At 28.8% G+C, this 14418-nt stretch overlaps 2 protein-coding genes across 2 annotated transcripts; both read right to left on the bottom strand.

The window, feature by feature from the left end:
• Positions 1-1067: 1067 nt before the first annotated feature.
• Positions 1068-6240, bottom strand: LOC126835287 (lipoma-preferred partner homolog). The gene is made up of 8 exons (XM_050567776.1): positions 5752-6240; positions 4934-5207; positions 4740-4852; positions 3920-4133; positions 3684-3853; positions 2350-2528; positions 1915-2035; positions 1068-1836 (listed from the first exon to the last, which is right to left on the bottom strand). The coding sequence occupies exons 2-8, from the start codon at positions 5190-5192 to the stop codon at positions 1705-1707; spliced, it is 1188 nt and encodes a 395-aa protein (XP_050423733.1). The 5' UTR covers positions 5193-5207; positions 5752-6240; the 3' UTR covers positions 1068-1704.
• A 1380-nt stretch (positions 6241-7620) lies between these two features.
• On the bottom strand, positions 7621-14088 carry LOC126835992 (uncharacterized). Its single transcript, XM_050568922.1, has 3 exons — positions 13871-14088; positions 9671-11040; positions 7621-8036 (listed from the first exon to the last, which is right to left on the bottom strand). Exons 2-3 carry the CDS (start codon positions 11038-11040, stop codon positions 7799-7801), a joined length of 1608 nt encoding a protein of 535 aa, XP_050424879.1. The 5' UTR covers positions 13871-14088; the 3' UTR covers positions 7621-7798.
• Between the last annotated feature and the right edge of the window lie 330 nt (positions 14089-14418).

Genomic DNA, 14418 nt, shown 5'->3' with positions numbered 1-14418 from the left:
TTGATGAATTGTAAATTTAATAATTAAATTTAAATAGGTATACCCTTACCATAGGTTAACACAGACGTTATGTTTAAGGAAGGCCATGGTCTTTTAAATACTAGGTTATTGAACCTCTACCCCTCTCCATCGAAATTCTTGACGATAAAAATAATATGACTGCGTAAAGGTCAGCCAATTAAATTAATTTATTTTATAATGGTATCATATATATATAATATATGATACCATAATATATGTTTATCAAAAAACAATGATATTCCCTTACGCTGCCATTTTGTGAATGGATAATATAATAAAGCGGGGATATTCAATAACATAGTATATTTAAACCATGGATAGGCAATAGCCTTAAAGGCTAGTCTACAGTCGGCCACGAATAAAAAAATTATGGGAGGCCTACCGAATTCAGTCATTTATTACTAGAAGTACATCGAACTCGGATACAAATGTTTTGGCTCACATAGACTTCTAATGCGATAAGTGCATGCAGCTACATATCTTTGCACGTCTCCGGCTAAGATCTTTACCTGAAGTCCGAAACTGCGCCTAAGAAAAATAGAGTATAAAAGTCCATTGTGAAGACTAATGCTGTTAACTTTTTATTGGCTGCACGACCGAGTAGGTAATAATATAAACATAATAGTAGTAAAAAAACGTTACTTAAATAACAATTTAAAGTAATTCAGTGTTATGGAATACCAAATTTTATTTTATAATTACAAAATTTCAAATATTTACATTCAAGTATTATTATTTTGCAAATACTATATAACAATTAATATGCATCAATAGGATAGTGATTAATAAATATTATATTATAAATATACAAAATTAATGTTGTAAATAGTAAAATATTTTAAGTATCTCGAATACAATGATAACGTATAAAATTGGAAAATCTTAATTGCTCACAATTCATATGGAATATTATAATTTCAAAGTTTAAATATAATTTTATACTTTAAAATTGAATACAAGGTGTTTGTTGTTGAATTATTTTTTTTGAATAATATTGATTACCATTATTGTAAATATATTAATTCTAATATTTTACTTTATAATTATAATGAGCTTTATTCTTAACAAACTATGCACAAAATCAGAATACAAAGATTATAATACTATAAATAATAATTAGCTGGATAGAATAATAAAGATGAAGCATATTTTTAGCTTTTAAGTTTAAAAACCAAAGTTAACAATAATACTATTATCGATTGGAATGGACTAGTTTGGAATGAGCATGATTACCATGCTTAATAATAATATACAAAATTTATATAATCATATAACAATAAATGTTACAAGAAGTAGTTATAATATAATACATGTTTATGTTAATGTTGGCTATAAATGAGTAATATATTTAAGATACCCACAAGACATTTTTTAAATTTAGAATTAGCACTTTGGATTAACCTGTAGCAACAGTTATGTTTTTACACTTTTAGTCAACACCACATAGCCATTCTATTAAAATATTACAAGTTCAATTTAGTTATTAACAATTTTATTTTGGGTTTAACCCATTTGCCACATAAAATGTCTTACTTTAGTTTCTTCAAAATCGTTTTTAAATATTATATTTAAAAAATATAAAACCTGTTTTATTACTTGGTCAAATTTTAAACTAGTCTACTTTAATATAAATATGTTATGAATTTTGCTTAATAAAACTATCGGTAAGGTACTAGTGAGAAATTAGAGTTCCGTTATCATTATAGATGTTAAAGCTTGAACTCTCTTAGCATTGCAACTTTTGCACAATACATGATCGTCTAATGGATAGCAGCCTCGACCTTCGGATTCAGATCCTAATAATGTATCACAATCCTTAAAACCAATAATGAAATATTAATGTTGTAAAACAAATTTGATAAATAAAAAATTAGATATTATTATTGCTCATACTTCACATCTATAGCATTGCACATGAAAGCTTCGATCAAGTGCCACAAATCGGACGGTTTCATCTTGTCCAGCCTCTGGCATAATAGGCAATTGGCAAACGCTGCATTTTGGAGCAAATTTCCTATGAAAAAATACATTACATGTTACACAAAAACATTACAACTATTATCACAGATTTATTTCATAAATACTAACAGCAGTACAACTAATAGAAATATAATTTTAGTTCAATTTATTGCCCGGTTTTATAATTTTTTAATTTGAAAGGTTAAAGAATTCTTAATTTCACAAAATACATTTATTTTAGAGTGGTTAATAAGCATATGTATGCATATGTATTAATACTCTTTAGATTTATATTTATAAAGATTTTTTAATCGTTTAAATAAAAATGTCCTTAAGCATATAAAAAAAAAAAGCATGATTTTATCTTACTTGTGGAAATCATCAATACAATAAATTTGATTGGCAGAATCAATAGTGAAAGGTATTCCATCTAATAGAGATGAGCAAACAATGCATCGAAAACAGTGTGGATGATATGGTCGCCCTGTTGCACGAAGAATGCGGTCCAATATTGGAATTTGACAAACTGAACACTTTTCCAAAGTATCCTAAAAAAAAAGACAGCATTATATAAATAAATAATTTTTAAATTTAAAAGTAAAAACACATTTTTGTATTTGTTTGTCTTAGGGATTTTATTTTAAACTTTAAATAGTTAAAGTTAATATCATATTTCTTCTAAAATATTAATTATTAATTCAAAATATAACCTATGTTAAATCCAATTTAAATTTCAACTCTTGTGGAGTGCAAGTTAAAATTAATATAAAAAAAAATTTTTTTTTACTTTTTTTATTATATTTGGAAACTTTTTAGAGGGTGTCAAGATCGAAAATGGACTTTTTAAGGACAACCTTATTATACCTGTTTTTTGGTGGTTATACTGTTAGCCAAATTATTGAATTGTGGGGGATATGTTCTACTTACATTTTTTTGGAGACAGATCAGTTACTTAGCACTAAACTTTAGTTTAAGAAAAAACAAATTTAATATGAATGGTGGCGTTTCACTTAAACAATATATAAACAATAGATTATAACATTGCCAATAACAACCAAGTTGATAATTAGCGATATGTATCAACATAAAATGGGGTTGTTTACTCCTAATAATGAAAACCTAATTTTTTCAAACTACTTTGGCAACTGTTGCTTACTAATCAATTTAGCTCAAAGGATAGTGTTGAAACAATTATGTATAATGAAGATGTAAAATACTTAAATTAAAAAATTATCAGTTTCAAATTTCAGCTTAGATGTATAACCATAATATTATTTATAAGATATAACTATACCCAGTTAATATAAATGTAGTTCAAGTAAATCTATGTACTAAAATAATAAAAAATATACAATTTCGAATAGGCAACTTGACCGGAACGAAAATCCTAAAATGCGGTTGGTACTGCCGGACGCCTTTTAGCCCGAGTGCGTATTGTCGTTCGGACTCCCGACTGATTAACGACCGCGATGAGATTCATCGCCAGTCATGATTACTATTATAGATTTTTTGTTTAACAATCAAATTAATTTGATCATTATTATCTTTTATATTGATTACTTATCATTTGTTTATTCCCATCATTAATTAACATATTAATTAAAACTCATGGATAAACAGAAATAAATCACTAGCCCACGCAGACATGGTCTGCGCTATCTCACTAGTTTATGATAAAATGACACCTTAGTATCATTACTTACTAAATAACCTTCTTCACAGTATGGCTTATTGTCTATGTGATAAAATGGTTTTCCCTCAAGCTGATCCCCACAATGTGTACACGTAAAACATTTTATATGATAAATATTGCCCATTGCAGTACATCCGAGACCTTCTTCCATAACTTTTTCATTACATTTGTTGCAGTTCCCTACAAAATAAAACAGAATATAAGCAAATTATTCTAGAGCTTTTAAAAAAAACCTACACTTCTTACAGTCTAAAGAACTTTGATTATTTTCTAAATTTGATTTTCCTTCATTTACAGACATCGAGTTTACTAGGAGATCAGTTAATGAATCAACTTCGGTTTCATGTTCTCGGACGGCAATAGACTGTGACAAGCTATTCATAGAATATGTAGAAGATAACTCACTTGGTGGTCGAACCGTATTAATTGGCTCATAAATCGATTCATACATTTTTGATGCCTAAAAGTAATACACAAGCAAGGCTCTGGATGAAGTCTGGGCAAAGATAACAATTTACTTGCTAACTAAAAATAAAAACATTTTCTAAAAGTAAATATGTTTTTCAGAATTAGACTATTAATTTGCACTTAGAAAACCATTACATTCATTGCTCTCTATAATAAGTGATATTTATTTGTTAGTCTCAATCGAAAACAATTTGCTGAAGCTTTGTCTATTTTGGAAAACATAATTAGGTTTAAATATTTTTTTTTAGTTAGCAAGAAAAATGTCAATTTTACCATGAACATTATATCCAGACCCTAGTATTTAAGTAAATAAATATTAAAAGTACGCTACCGACTCATTTATTAAGTAGTAAAGTATAGGCAATCTTTCGTATATATTATTTTATACATATATATTATATTTTTTTATGCATAAATAAGTATCCTATACTAGTTATTTAATTTTTATCAAGACTATCAGTCATTTAAATTTTTTACTTTGTTTTCATATTACAAATCACGGGTCGGTAGTGTTTTCTTAAATAACTATTTACTAACTAAATTACACATTAATAAATATGTTGTAATAAATATTAATTAATATGTCATGAATAAATACTTGTGAAGAAGAATTATCAAAATCTTTTGTGTCATCTTCATAGCTTACAGCCTTATGTAACTCTGAATAACTAGAACTAACTGGCGATGGTGGACAATGCATGTTATCCTTACCTATAAATTATAATGGTAATAGTTGTATAAAACAAAGTTTAAAATAATTTTTGATTTATTAGTAATGATTCAGTCCCAAACCTAATGGCTTCACATTATCATACAATGGATATTGAGTGTTTTTGTAGCCCAGCTTGCTGGTTTCCGTAATATTAGAATAAATATTACTTGAGCTTTGTTGGTTTTTTAAATTACTATAAATATGTTGAGATGGCTGAGTAGTGGCTTTATTGGTTATAGTGTTGTAGTATGTGGGTTCATTGTTTACAGGTGATTTACTGTTCTGATATTTGACATCAGAGACATTAGCGTACAATGGACTAGTAGGTTTCTTGTACATTTTTTTCTTCCAATGCTAGACATGAAATTAATACATTTTTTGACTTAACATTAATATTAATAGTTGAATATTATATTTAATAAGGAAATTAAACTTAGCAATGAATATTAGAAATCAGAAGAAATATAGTTGGTATTTCTTAAGTTTGAAATTTACCAATAAAATAATGATGGATAATTTATATTGTTATAAATTCTGCCAAGTAAACGTGAATATAATGAAAATTGTACCAAACTAATAAAACTGATTACGATGATTTGTCTTTCTTTTGTTAAGACATAAGTAAATGGTTAGCGTACCCTATTGTTTTAATAATGAAATAATAAAAAAGAAAAGAAGGAACCGAATGTATTGTAGCTATTTAGGGGTTCTAGTGCAAAACCAGGTCATCTAGTATACTGTGAATTACATACATTTTTTAATGTATGTTCCGCTTTATAATATAACTGTGGCCAATTCAAATTTCCTTGCTAAATAAATAAGTTGTCAGTAACAAATGAAATATAATATAAAAAATTCTGAATACTTGGCTATGTGTGTGGCACACACACATCCTTACCTCAAACACGTTCTTGAATACAACTATTAAATTTTAAAGAAGTTCTGTTTGTGTTGCTTGAGTTTAATAACATCAAATTTGTTTAAATTTTACAACCAGATAATACAATTAATTATAAAACTAAATAACTAATTAACAGAATGAACCAATACAAATCAATTCCTATTTTCTCATAACAATAATGTTACCTATGTATTATTTGTTTATTGATAACAATGCGACGTAGGTACACAGAATAACCAGAAGGGGATCCAAGTCTGGGACTGATAAGTGTCCGACATTTTGTTTTTGCGGATTACGTACAATTCTTATTATACTTTTTCCTGGAATTGTCTATTATAGTCTGGCTCTGGCTCTCAGCCGCAAAAACAATATGGCAATCGGCCTTTTTCGGTGGCTCAAAAGAACTCTTGTAATTTGCTTAAAGTATCCCTTCTGGTTATTCTGTGGTAAATGTGTGATTATCTTGAGAACTCACAACTATAGATATAATACATAGTAAAGACTACCACATAGTATGTTTACCCATACATACCATGTTACACGCCCGTTCATGACATCATTATTGATTTCATGGAAGAGTAAGATACAAAGCCTTCACAGCAGCTGTAGCTACCTAATCATATCGAACCTAAGCAAATGTATTATCAAACAAATAGAACTATAGAAGCAATTTGGATTTTGAATTTGAGTTAGTTACCTACAATTTATACTCGCGCAATTACGGTCACTGAAATCGGCTATCAGTGATTGCTGATTGGAAGTGTATAGGGGCGGATACAAAGAGGGGGCTATGGGGTCTGTAGCCTCTCCCTTATGTATTTAAATTGTACCTATGCATTAAAAGTATATTTTTGTGTTTGTTTTATTTATAATAAAATATAGTTTAGAAATGTATTTTTTTGATATGTAAACTCCTCTATGACTATTTGTTTATAATATAATGTACTTAAAATTAATTTTTTTTTTAGCCCCCTTTCCATTCTTAGATCTGCCCCTAGAAAGGCCAGCCTTCCAACATACTTCCCTAAATATGATACTGTTCATAGACTCTTAATAATTAAAATAATTTAAGTTGGTTATGAAAAGTTACGTATAAAATATAGTTGTTTTTCAGAGATACAGTGCTTAATTAGGGATATGAATAGATTTGGGGGGGGGGCGTTGATGAAACTCAAGCTCATATCGATATATAGCTCATTTTGATTATCCCTAAATAACTGATAAGAGTTGTGTTCAAATTGCAATTGTATAATGTATTTATTAACCAGGACAAAGCTAAGCCAGTTAGAAGCTAATGAGTAATGACTAAGGAATATAATTGTCAATTATTATTATTATTATTATGATTTTAAAAGACATTAGGCACGTTACATAAAATTTGTACTTGTACTATCTCTATAATAGACTCACAATTCATGAGAACAGAACATAAACTGTTATGATGTAGAAGTGTAGAACCTATATTGTTTAGAGCCAATTGTCTAAAAAATAAATAGATTTCAGTTTATGACGAATCATTATACAATGTATACTACCTAATAGAACATAATTTATTATTATATAGTATTATGCAATTGCTTCACCCTAGAAATATAAATGGGATTTTCACCTTGTTAAGTACACTCAGAATAAATAATTTTATTGAGATTTAAATGTTATTTACCTCTGCTGAATATCTATCGATTATTGCCTAATTAAAAATATTCCTGGAGAATTATTAATTTGTCGTCAAATTATTATACAGATTTAATGATCGTTATATAAAAACAAACAAAAACCCTATAATTCGATTTATAGTGTAAAAAATAAAAAGTGGTCAGTTTCAAAACAAATACGCATTAACTATATAGTCGTAAAGCATGTCTGCATTACATATTTTTATTACATCATACTACTATCAAACTAATAAATAAGTTACTTAAATTAATTTAACATATTCTTAATCATTATTTATGACCATAGAACAGATTAAGTGTAATTATTACCTTTAGTTAAATTGTTATAACTTATAAGCAAATAGGTGTTTTATTACATTTAGGTACTATTAGGATTTTAAAAGTTTTTTACGATTTAATTTAACTTTTCTTAATTTACGATTCATATGGATTTTTGGTGTTGCGATTGGTAATGATCTTCGAGTTCTCTTTGCTGTTTCGGTATTTTTGTTTTCTGAAGTTTCAGGTTCGACTACAAATGGTTGGAATTTTCCATTATTCAATGCTCGTTGCAGTTCAATATAGTCATCGTTGTTTCTCATTCTAACGACATCGTAATCCAAGTACCTATAAAAGCGATATATATATATTAATGTAAATCAATATTATACACTATAGAGAACATTTACTAGTTATTTTACACCACAAGTTGCAATTATTATTAACTAAATTACTATGACTATTAAGTTGACGAAATTTAATTTCATTTGGATTCTAACGTCGCCGTTTTGGTTTTTAAATCAATGAATCGATTAAATTATAACTTTAAATGGTATCATTAATTTTTGTTTGATATTAAGTTGTTTTCAGAGTTGTCGAAGTTTTTTAAGACTAGCATTGTTAGTATTATTAATTTGTTTAAATAAAACAGGTATTTCTATTAAGAATAAAGATAATTTGTATTATTAATGAATTTAATAACATAAATAAGTAATAAACTAAAAACTACTATTTTAAAAATAATTTCCTTTAATAATTTACACTCTATTACCTGAAATTGTATACAAAATATAATATAATATTGTTAGTAATTTGCAGAATGTTAACTCATAGAGCTTTGCAAAAAGAAGAAAAAAAAACATTAAATATATATTTTTTTTATACCTAAAGAAGTTTCGGTTCGATATTTAAATTTTTGTTCAAGTAGAATATGGAACTGTACAAAATCAGTCTATATTATTTCTAATTTCGCTATAACAACCTTTGTATGATTGATAATAATAATGGGAAGATAGAAAGCAAAATAAATAATAAGTAACGGTATGCAGTGTAACAGTAGTCTGTAAGCGTACGATGGGTCCGGCTAACAGGTGGAAAGTGAAACGTATCCAGACTTGTTAATCGTCGCCGTGTTTTCGTTTCAATTTCAATGTCATGCTCTGCATGTTATTTGTTATTTAATATTTCGTTTAACCAAAATGTTCAGTCATGTCTTCTGTTATTGGTGCTGTTGACGTATTTTTAACGATTTCTCTACCACTGTCCAGCTCCAAGGAATCATACATATTTGTATTCAATTGATTAACTGGAAAAAGTGAAATCCTCTGTTTTTTGTACTTTTTCTTTTACGTTTTTCCGTCATCTCGTCAATATTTCCATCGGTTATGTGTATATTATAAAATGTCTTATAGGGAAATTACTAAAAAGAAACACTACCTACTATGTGTTTATTCATAATAATGATTGCGTTATGTTATAAAAATATTGTTATGTATAAGGTACATGATCTGTTAACAAATTGAGTAAATCCGTTACGTTATGTATGGAGAACGTTTAAGCGTGTGGTCTATACATTTTTTAAACATTTTTACACAGGATGCAGTACATTATACTATAGTTAAGAATATTTTTTGTTCAGTTTTAATGTTGAAACAAACTTAATTAAATAGGTGATTACTTTTAATTGATAGATAATTTTACCTTATTGAGCAAAAACTAAAAAAATCAGCAAAGTGTCATTTTTTTTAACGTGATTTTTGTTAATATATTATTATAATAATATATTTATTAACATTAAAAAAATCAACTTATCATATTTCCTTCTCTAGTCACTTTATTAATTAATTTAGAAATATAAAATATAACATGAATCATCTTTACTAAATACTAATATTTAACATAAGGGGAATCACTTTAGTAAAGTATACCACACTGTACATTTATATTTAATGAATTATGATTTAAGTTATAAATATATTTACCTTCCAACAGCTACTGCTCCTAGTCCCAAAGCGGCTCCTCCAGCTACTAGGCCTAACGCTGGTAGTAATACAGATGGCGATGCGACCATACCTAGTTTTTCTTTAACAACATTGGTAAGTTCTCGATTTCCATTACCAAAACCCAAATTTCCAGTAATTTTGTGTGTTGCTTCCACGAGTGGATCCACAACTGGTCTCGTTAGATCAGTGACTGTATTAAAACTGGATTTCATTTTATCTTTCATCAAATTCCAAAAAGATCCATCGTCGTTCATATAGTAATTTGAACCATATTTTCCGTGTTTATCAGGGAAGTTATAATGCGGTGTATATTTTTTAGGAACTTTGACCCTCGATTCTTTTTCTAAGCCAGGTTCGAATGCAAAAGGACTCCGATCTGCATGAATATCGTGAGAAAAGTACGCTAAAGCTTGTTGCCTTCTCCCGTCCCTCGGTGTTTCTTCTACGGACGGCTCATATTTGGCAGCTTGTACTCCTAGTTCTGGATGGGCGTACTGCAACACGGGTGTTCTTGCACTTTCTTCAAACGACACTCTTGAAACTTTTTTAGGCGGCGAGTACATAGCGGAATTCGGAAATACACTAACACTTGGAGCGTGTAGAACGCGAGCTTCAATTTGAGGTTCTACCATCCTTGCGGATCGTCGTTGATCGTCGCTTAAAATATTTCCATTGATGTTTTTTATAAAACCCAAAATCTTATCTGTCATATACTTTTCGTTTTGAACCGCATCCTGAGGAGAAAAATATGTCTGGTCATTGTTCGAGTTAGGTTGTTCTTTATCCGATTCCGGTTTTTTTTTAGCGACCTGCCAAACTCCGTTGAACATGGGAGCAACAGGTTTGTATTCTTCTTTCATCACATGATGGTCAGTTTTGTTGGTATTTGGTACTAAAATACCATTGATAACTCTCGCGTTTCTCCAAACCTGGGAGTCGTTTTCATCGTCTGGCTCTCGAACACCGGTAATAACTGGTATACCGTCAGAGTCGACGTGAAATAAACTTCTAGATTTTTTTTCTTCTTGGTCTTTTTGATTTTTTACAAAAACAGATTCTGACCGTATGATCACTGGATCTGGTACCCTAAACGTTGCCTCACCACTAGACGCTGTCACATTAAAATCTGATTTCGCCATGGGTCTGGAGAAGTGTTGTCTGCCGTCACGTTTTTTCACTACAATAGTCGCAATATCACCGGTTCGGGTCTTAACTTCCAAAGTTTCCATAGCACTTGGGTCGAGGTTTCTAGCCACTTTGATAGAAGTTCTGGTCATTTGAACATTATTTTCTGGTTCAGAGTATACCAGAAGAGGTAAAACTAGCAGTAGTATATGTATTATCCACATCTGGAAACAAATAGTCATACAGCTTTATCAATGTAATGTCAGTTAACTAATGATTGATTTAACTAGTTTCTACTGAAACATATTTTTAAGCACAGTTCACCTACTATAGATGATTTCATGTTACGAGTATCATAATTTAGGTCATACCTACTATATATAAATATATACATAAACATAGGGACAAGTGCCACATATGTTACATTTATTCAATAAACATTGTTTTACATTTTTAACTTGGCACATTTTAATTATTCAGGAGCTTAAAACATGTAGAAGCGTGTGTAGTAAATTATATTTAATGTGTTTGTCCTCGTTTTATTATACAGTTTTAAATATTTTATCACTAGAAAATTATCCAATAAAGATAAATTTTATACATGTACACATATATGGTTATTGTTTTCCAGTCTGTAAGTTCTTTGATAACTTATTATCTAAATTATAAAATTTAATTTATGCATAAACACTAACAGCTATGGTTAATCATTTTACAGTATTTTTGTATAGTACCTTTAGAAAATAAATAAAGCACGCTATATGATTATTTCATTACATTCAAACGTTAAGAGTGCCATTGACCTTAGGATTGAAGTTAACTTTCCCTTCTGTAACGTTTATTCTAGACAGGTCCCAACGGTGAAACGCGATGCTCTGTGTTTTACCCGTTTACGAATGTGTTTGGTTATGAAGTTAGTTAATAAATTCGTAAATTTGGAAAGGATAGTAATTATTAGAAAATAATAATAATAATAATAATTTTTAATGCTTTTTGAGTAATGTACCTTTGAATGTAAAAGCAGTTGATATGTATCAAACGACGGTGTGTATGAGATAGGTGTAACTATGCGTTTCTCACACTTTCACTTGTTTTACCGGATGCATATATACCTACCAATGTCATGAATGTTCTTGCGGTAATTGAAATAAAAACGTAAAGGTGGCATAAAAAACATGACTAATCCATAAAATTGCTTCCCTACAACCCAATCACGTTTTTACTTGCATCATTTTTCTAACGGGAATATTTAAAGACTGCAAACAAACTATATAATTTATTGGTTTTAAAGTTTTATATTATGGTTATTTAATTGGTTTATGGTACTAGAAACGTAACGTTTTACTACTTACAGATATTGTATCTAATGATCCGTTAATATATATATATATATATATATATATAATGTCCGTTAGTGAATGAAGTAAAAATTATCATGTATATAAATAGAACTTGCAACTATATAAGTAACGATTTCAATACTTGATTTTAAAAAATGGATTATGGATTTAAAAAAAAAAACTTTAACTTAAAGGGATCAAAAGCGGTCTGTTTTTTGGACGTTTTTGACCCAAAATTCTGACAAAATTAGGACTATATGGGGTGGTATGATTTCAATTCTGTAGAAATATTTGAGTTTTCGGCATCTTTTCTAGGTATGAATGATTTATCAAGTTTCTCAAACTTTTCGGATTTACTTAACTACCCTTGTCTTTTTTAAAAAAATGAAACAGTTAATAAAACATCAACTTCCTAGAAAAATCTGCCAAGATGAGCTTAAATATTTATTCCAGAATTAAAATCCGACCATTCTAAGTAGGCGTAATTTTGTCAGGCTATTAGGTCTACATTAGTTTATTGTATCACCAAATTGTCTATATCATAGAAAAACCCTATAATACTATCAAACTAATACCCTAAATCTAATAAATATTAACCTGAAAATAAATTGTTATGGTCGAAAGATGATCATTTATTCTGTCGAAATGTATAAAATACATTTTTTTTTTTGGTAAATATTGTCTGTATTAAAACTGTTTAAGAACCGCCAGCTTTCACCCCCTAAATATTATATTGTAATATTATATTACTAGACACGGTGACCAAGACTTTATGAATTTTTCGTATAACGTCAAATTATTTTTTATCAATATTTTTATATTCTGTTCAAAAACGATTTTTAAAAGATTGATAAAAACCATCATTAAATCCATTATATTTCCTACGTTTGTCCCAGATATCTGAGGAAACCTTTTTCAAACTGGTTTTCAGTTTGCCTGATTTATATAGGTACACTATAAGGATACCTAACTGCAGCAATAGCGTTTTGAATTAAGGGTCCAAACCGGTATTACCTATTCTACATACCGACGCTCATTCCGAAAACTAGCACGTTTAATGTACTGAAAGAAAAACAAAATTTCAGCCCTGTGTTAATCCAAGCTGATGTGTAATTTTTAGTTGATAATTTTAAACGTGCTAGTTTTTGTAAGGAGCATCGATTAGCGAAACCCAAAAAATGGTATTAATTTAGATGAAGACATTATTTTGGGGAGAACCCTCATATTTTGTGACGTAGAAATATTTATTCCTTAACAGTATTAAAGTTTTCATGGGTTGATATAAAATTTTCATATTTATTTTACTTACAGTAATGTGTATCAAGCATTAATTTAATTGTTAGTTTTATTTTTAAAAATTAGTATATTTTAGTGCGTAAAAACATGTATAATAAAATGCATACAGGGTGTCCAATAAATTGGGACCCGATTAGATAATATTAAATAAAGATATTTAATTTAAGGCCGTACTTGTTGGAGGGGGGTTGAAAGTCGACATTTTAGTCTTGATTTAATTGTTGCATTATCAGAAAAAATACTATATAGCTACGATGGTTAATAAGTGGAAAGTGGCGGCAATGGAATATCGTTGTACAGAGGTTCATAAAAATCAAAATAATACAGGCAATGTAATTGAAAAAAAAAAAATACTCTTATAGAATAATACATTTTAATGTTCATTTTTCATTAATATATAGGTAATTTTTTAACTTACTGTAACGAGTTGTCTGATATATCCACAGAGTTACACTGCTATATATATATATTTTATTTTTTGGTTAAAAATCGTATTTCTGTTCAGTCTTATCAGATTGTTATGTTAGAACAAAAAAAAGTAAAAATATTTACATTTCACTTTCTATTGGCGGTCGTACCGGACCAAGATCTTAGACTTGTAACAAACTACACAAGACTAAACCTAATGTCGTAGTAGTCTCGTCTGTACGCACCGATGCTTTCTTTCACTCATTAACTAATTTCCCCTGCTCTCTAGACTTGACTCACATATATATTTTGTAACGTATGTGTAAGTGCACATTATTGTGTAGGTACTTTTGGGATCTTCCCATTGCTGTTGACCAGTAACATTATTTGTGAATGAAATGTTCATGATATGAACTAGCTGGTATAATAATTATATTGTTATATTGATGTATATTCTTTTAAATGTTTGATTTTTAAAAATGTATTTTATTTTTATTATCATCAGACATCATCAAAATATTATAATTTTGTCCCGGATAGTAAAAAAAAGTGAAAATG

Source organism: Adelges cooleyi, unplaced genomic scaffold, assembly GCF_023614345.1.
Source record: "Adelges cooleyi isolate 19-005CV unplaced genomic scaffold, UGA_ACOO_1.1 ACOO_flye_CR_arks_rails_tigmint_CR_PRNA_23, whole genome shotgun sequence".
In the NCBI taxonomy this organism is placed as follows: Eukaryota; Metazoa; Arthropoda; class Insecta; order Hemiptera; family Adelgidae; genus Adelges; species Adelges cooleyi.
This window is presented reverse-complemented; position numbering and strand designations above follow the sequence as displayed.

Coding starts and splice junctions, on each gene's coding strand:
- LOC126835287 (XM_050567776.1), bottom strand. CDS start 5,192: ATGTACAAGAAACCTACTAGTCCATTGTACGCTAATGTCTCTGATGTC. Junction 2,529..3,683: donor ACTGTGAAGAAGGTTATTTA/GTAAGTAATGAT, acceptor CTTTTTTTTTAG/GATACTTTGGAAAAGTGTTC. Junction 2,036..2,349: donor TGTATTGATGATTTCCACAA/GTAAGATAAAAT, acceptor ATTTTTTCATAG/GAAATTTGCTCCAAAATGCA.
- LOC126835992 (XM_050568922.1), bottom strand. CDS start 11,040: ATGTGGATAATACATATACTACTGCTAGTTTTACCTCTTCTGGTATAC. Junction 8,037..9,670: donor GGAGCAGTAGCTGTTGGAAG/GTAAATATATTT, acceptor TCGCTTTTATAG/GTACTTGGATTACGATGTCG.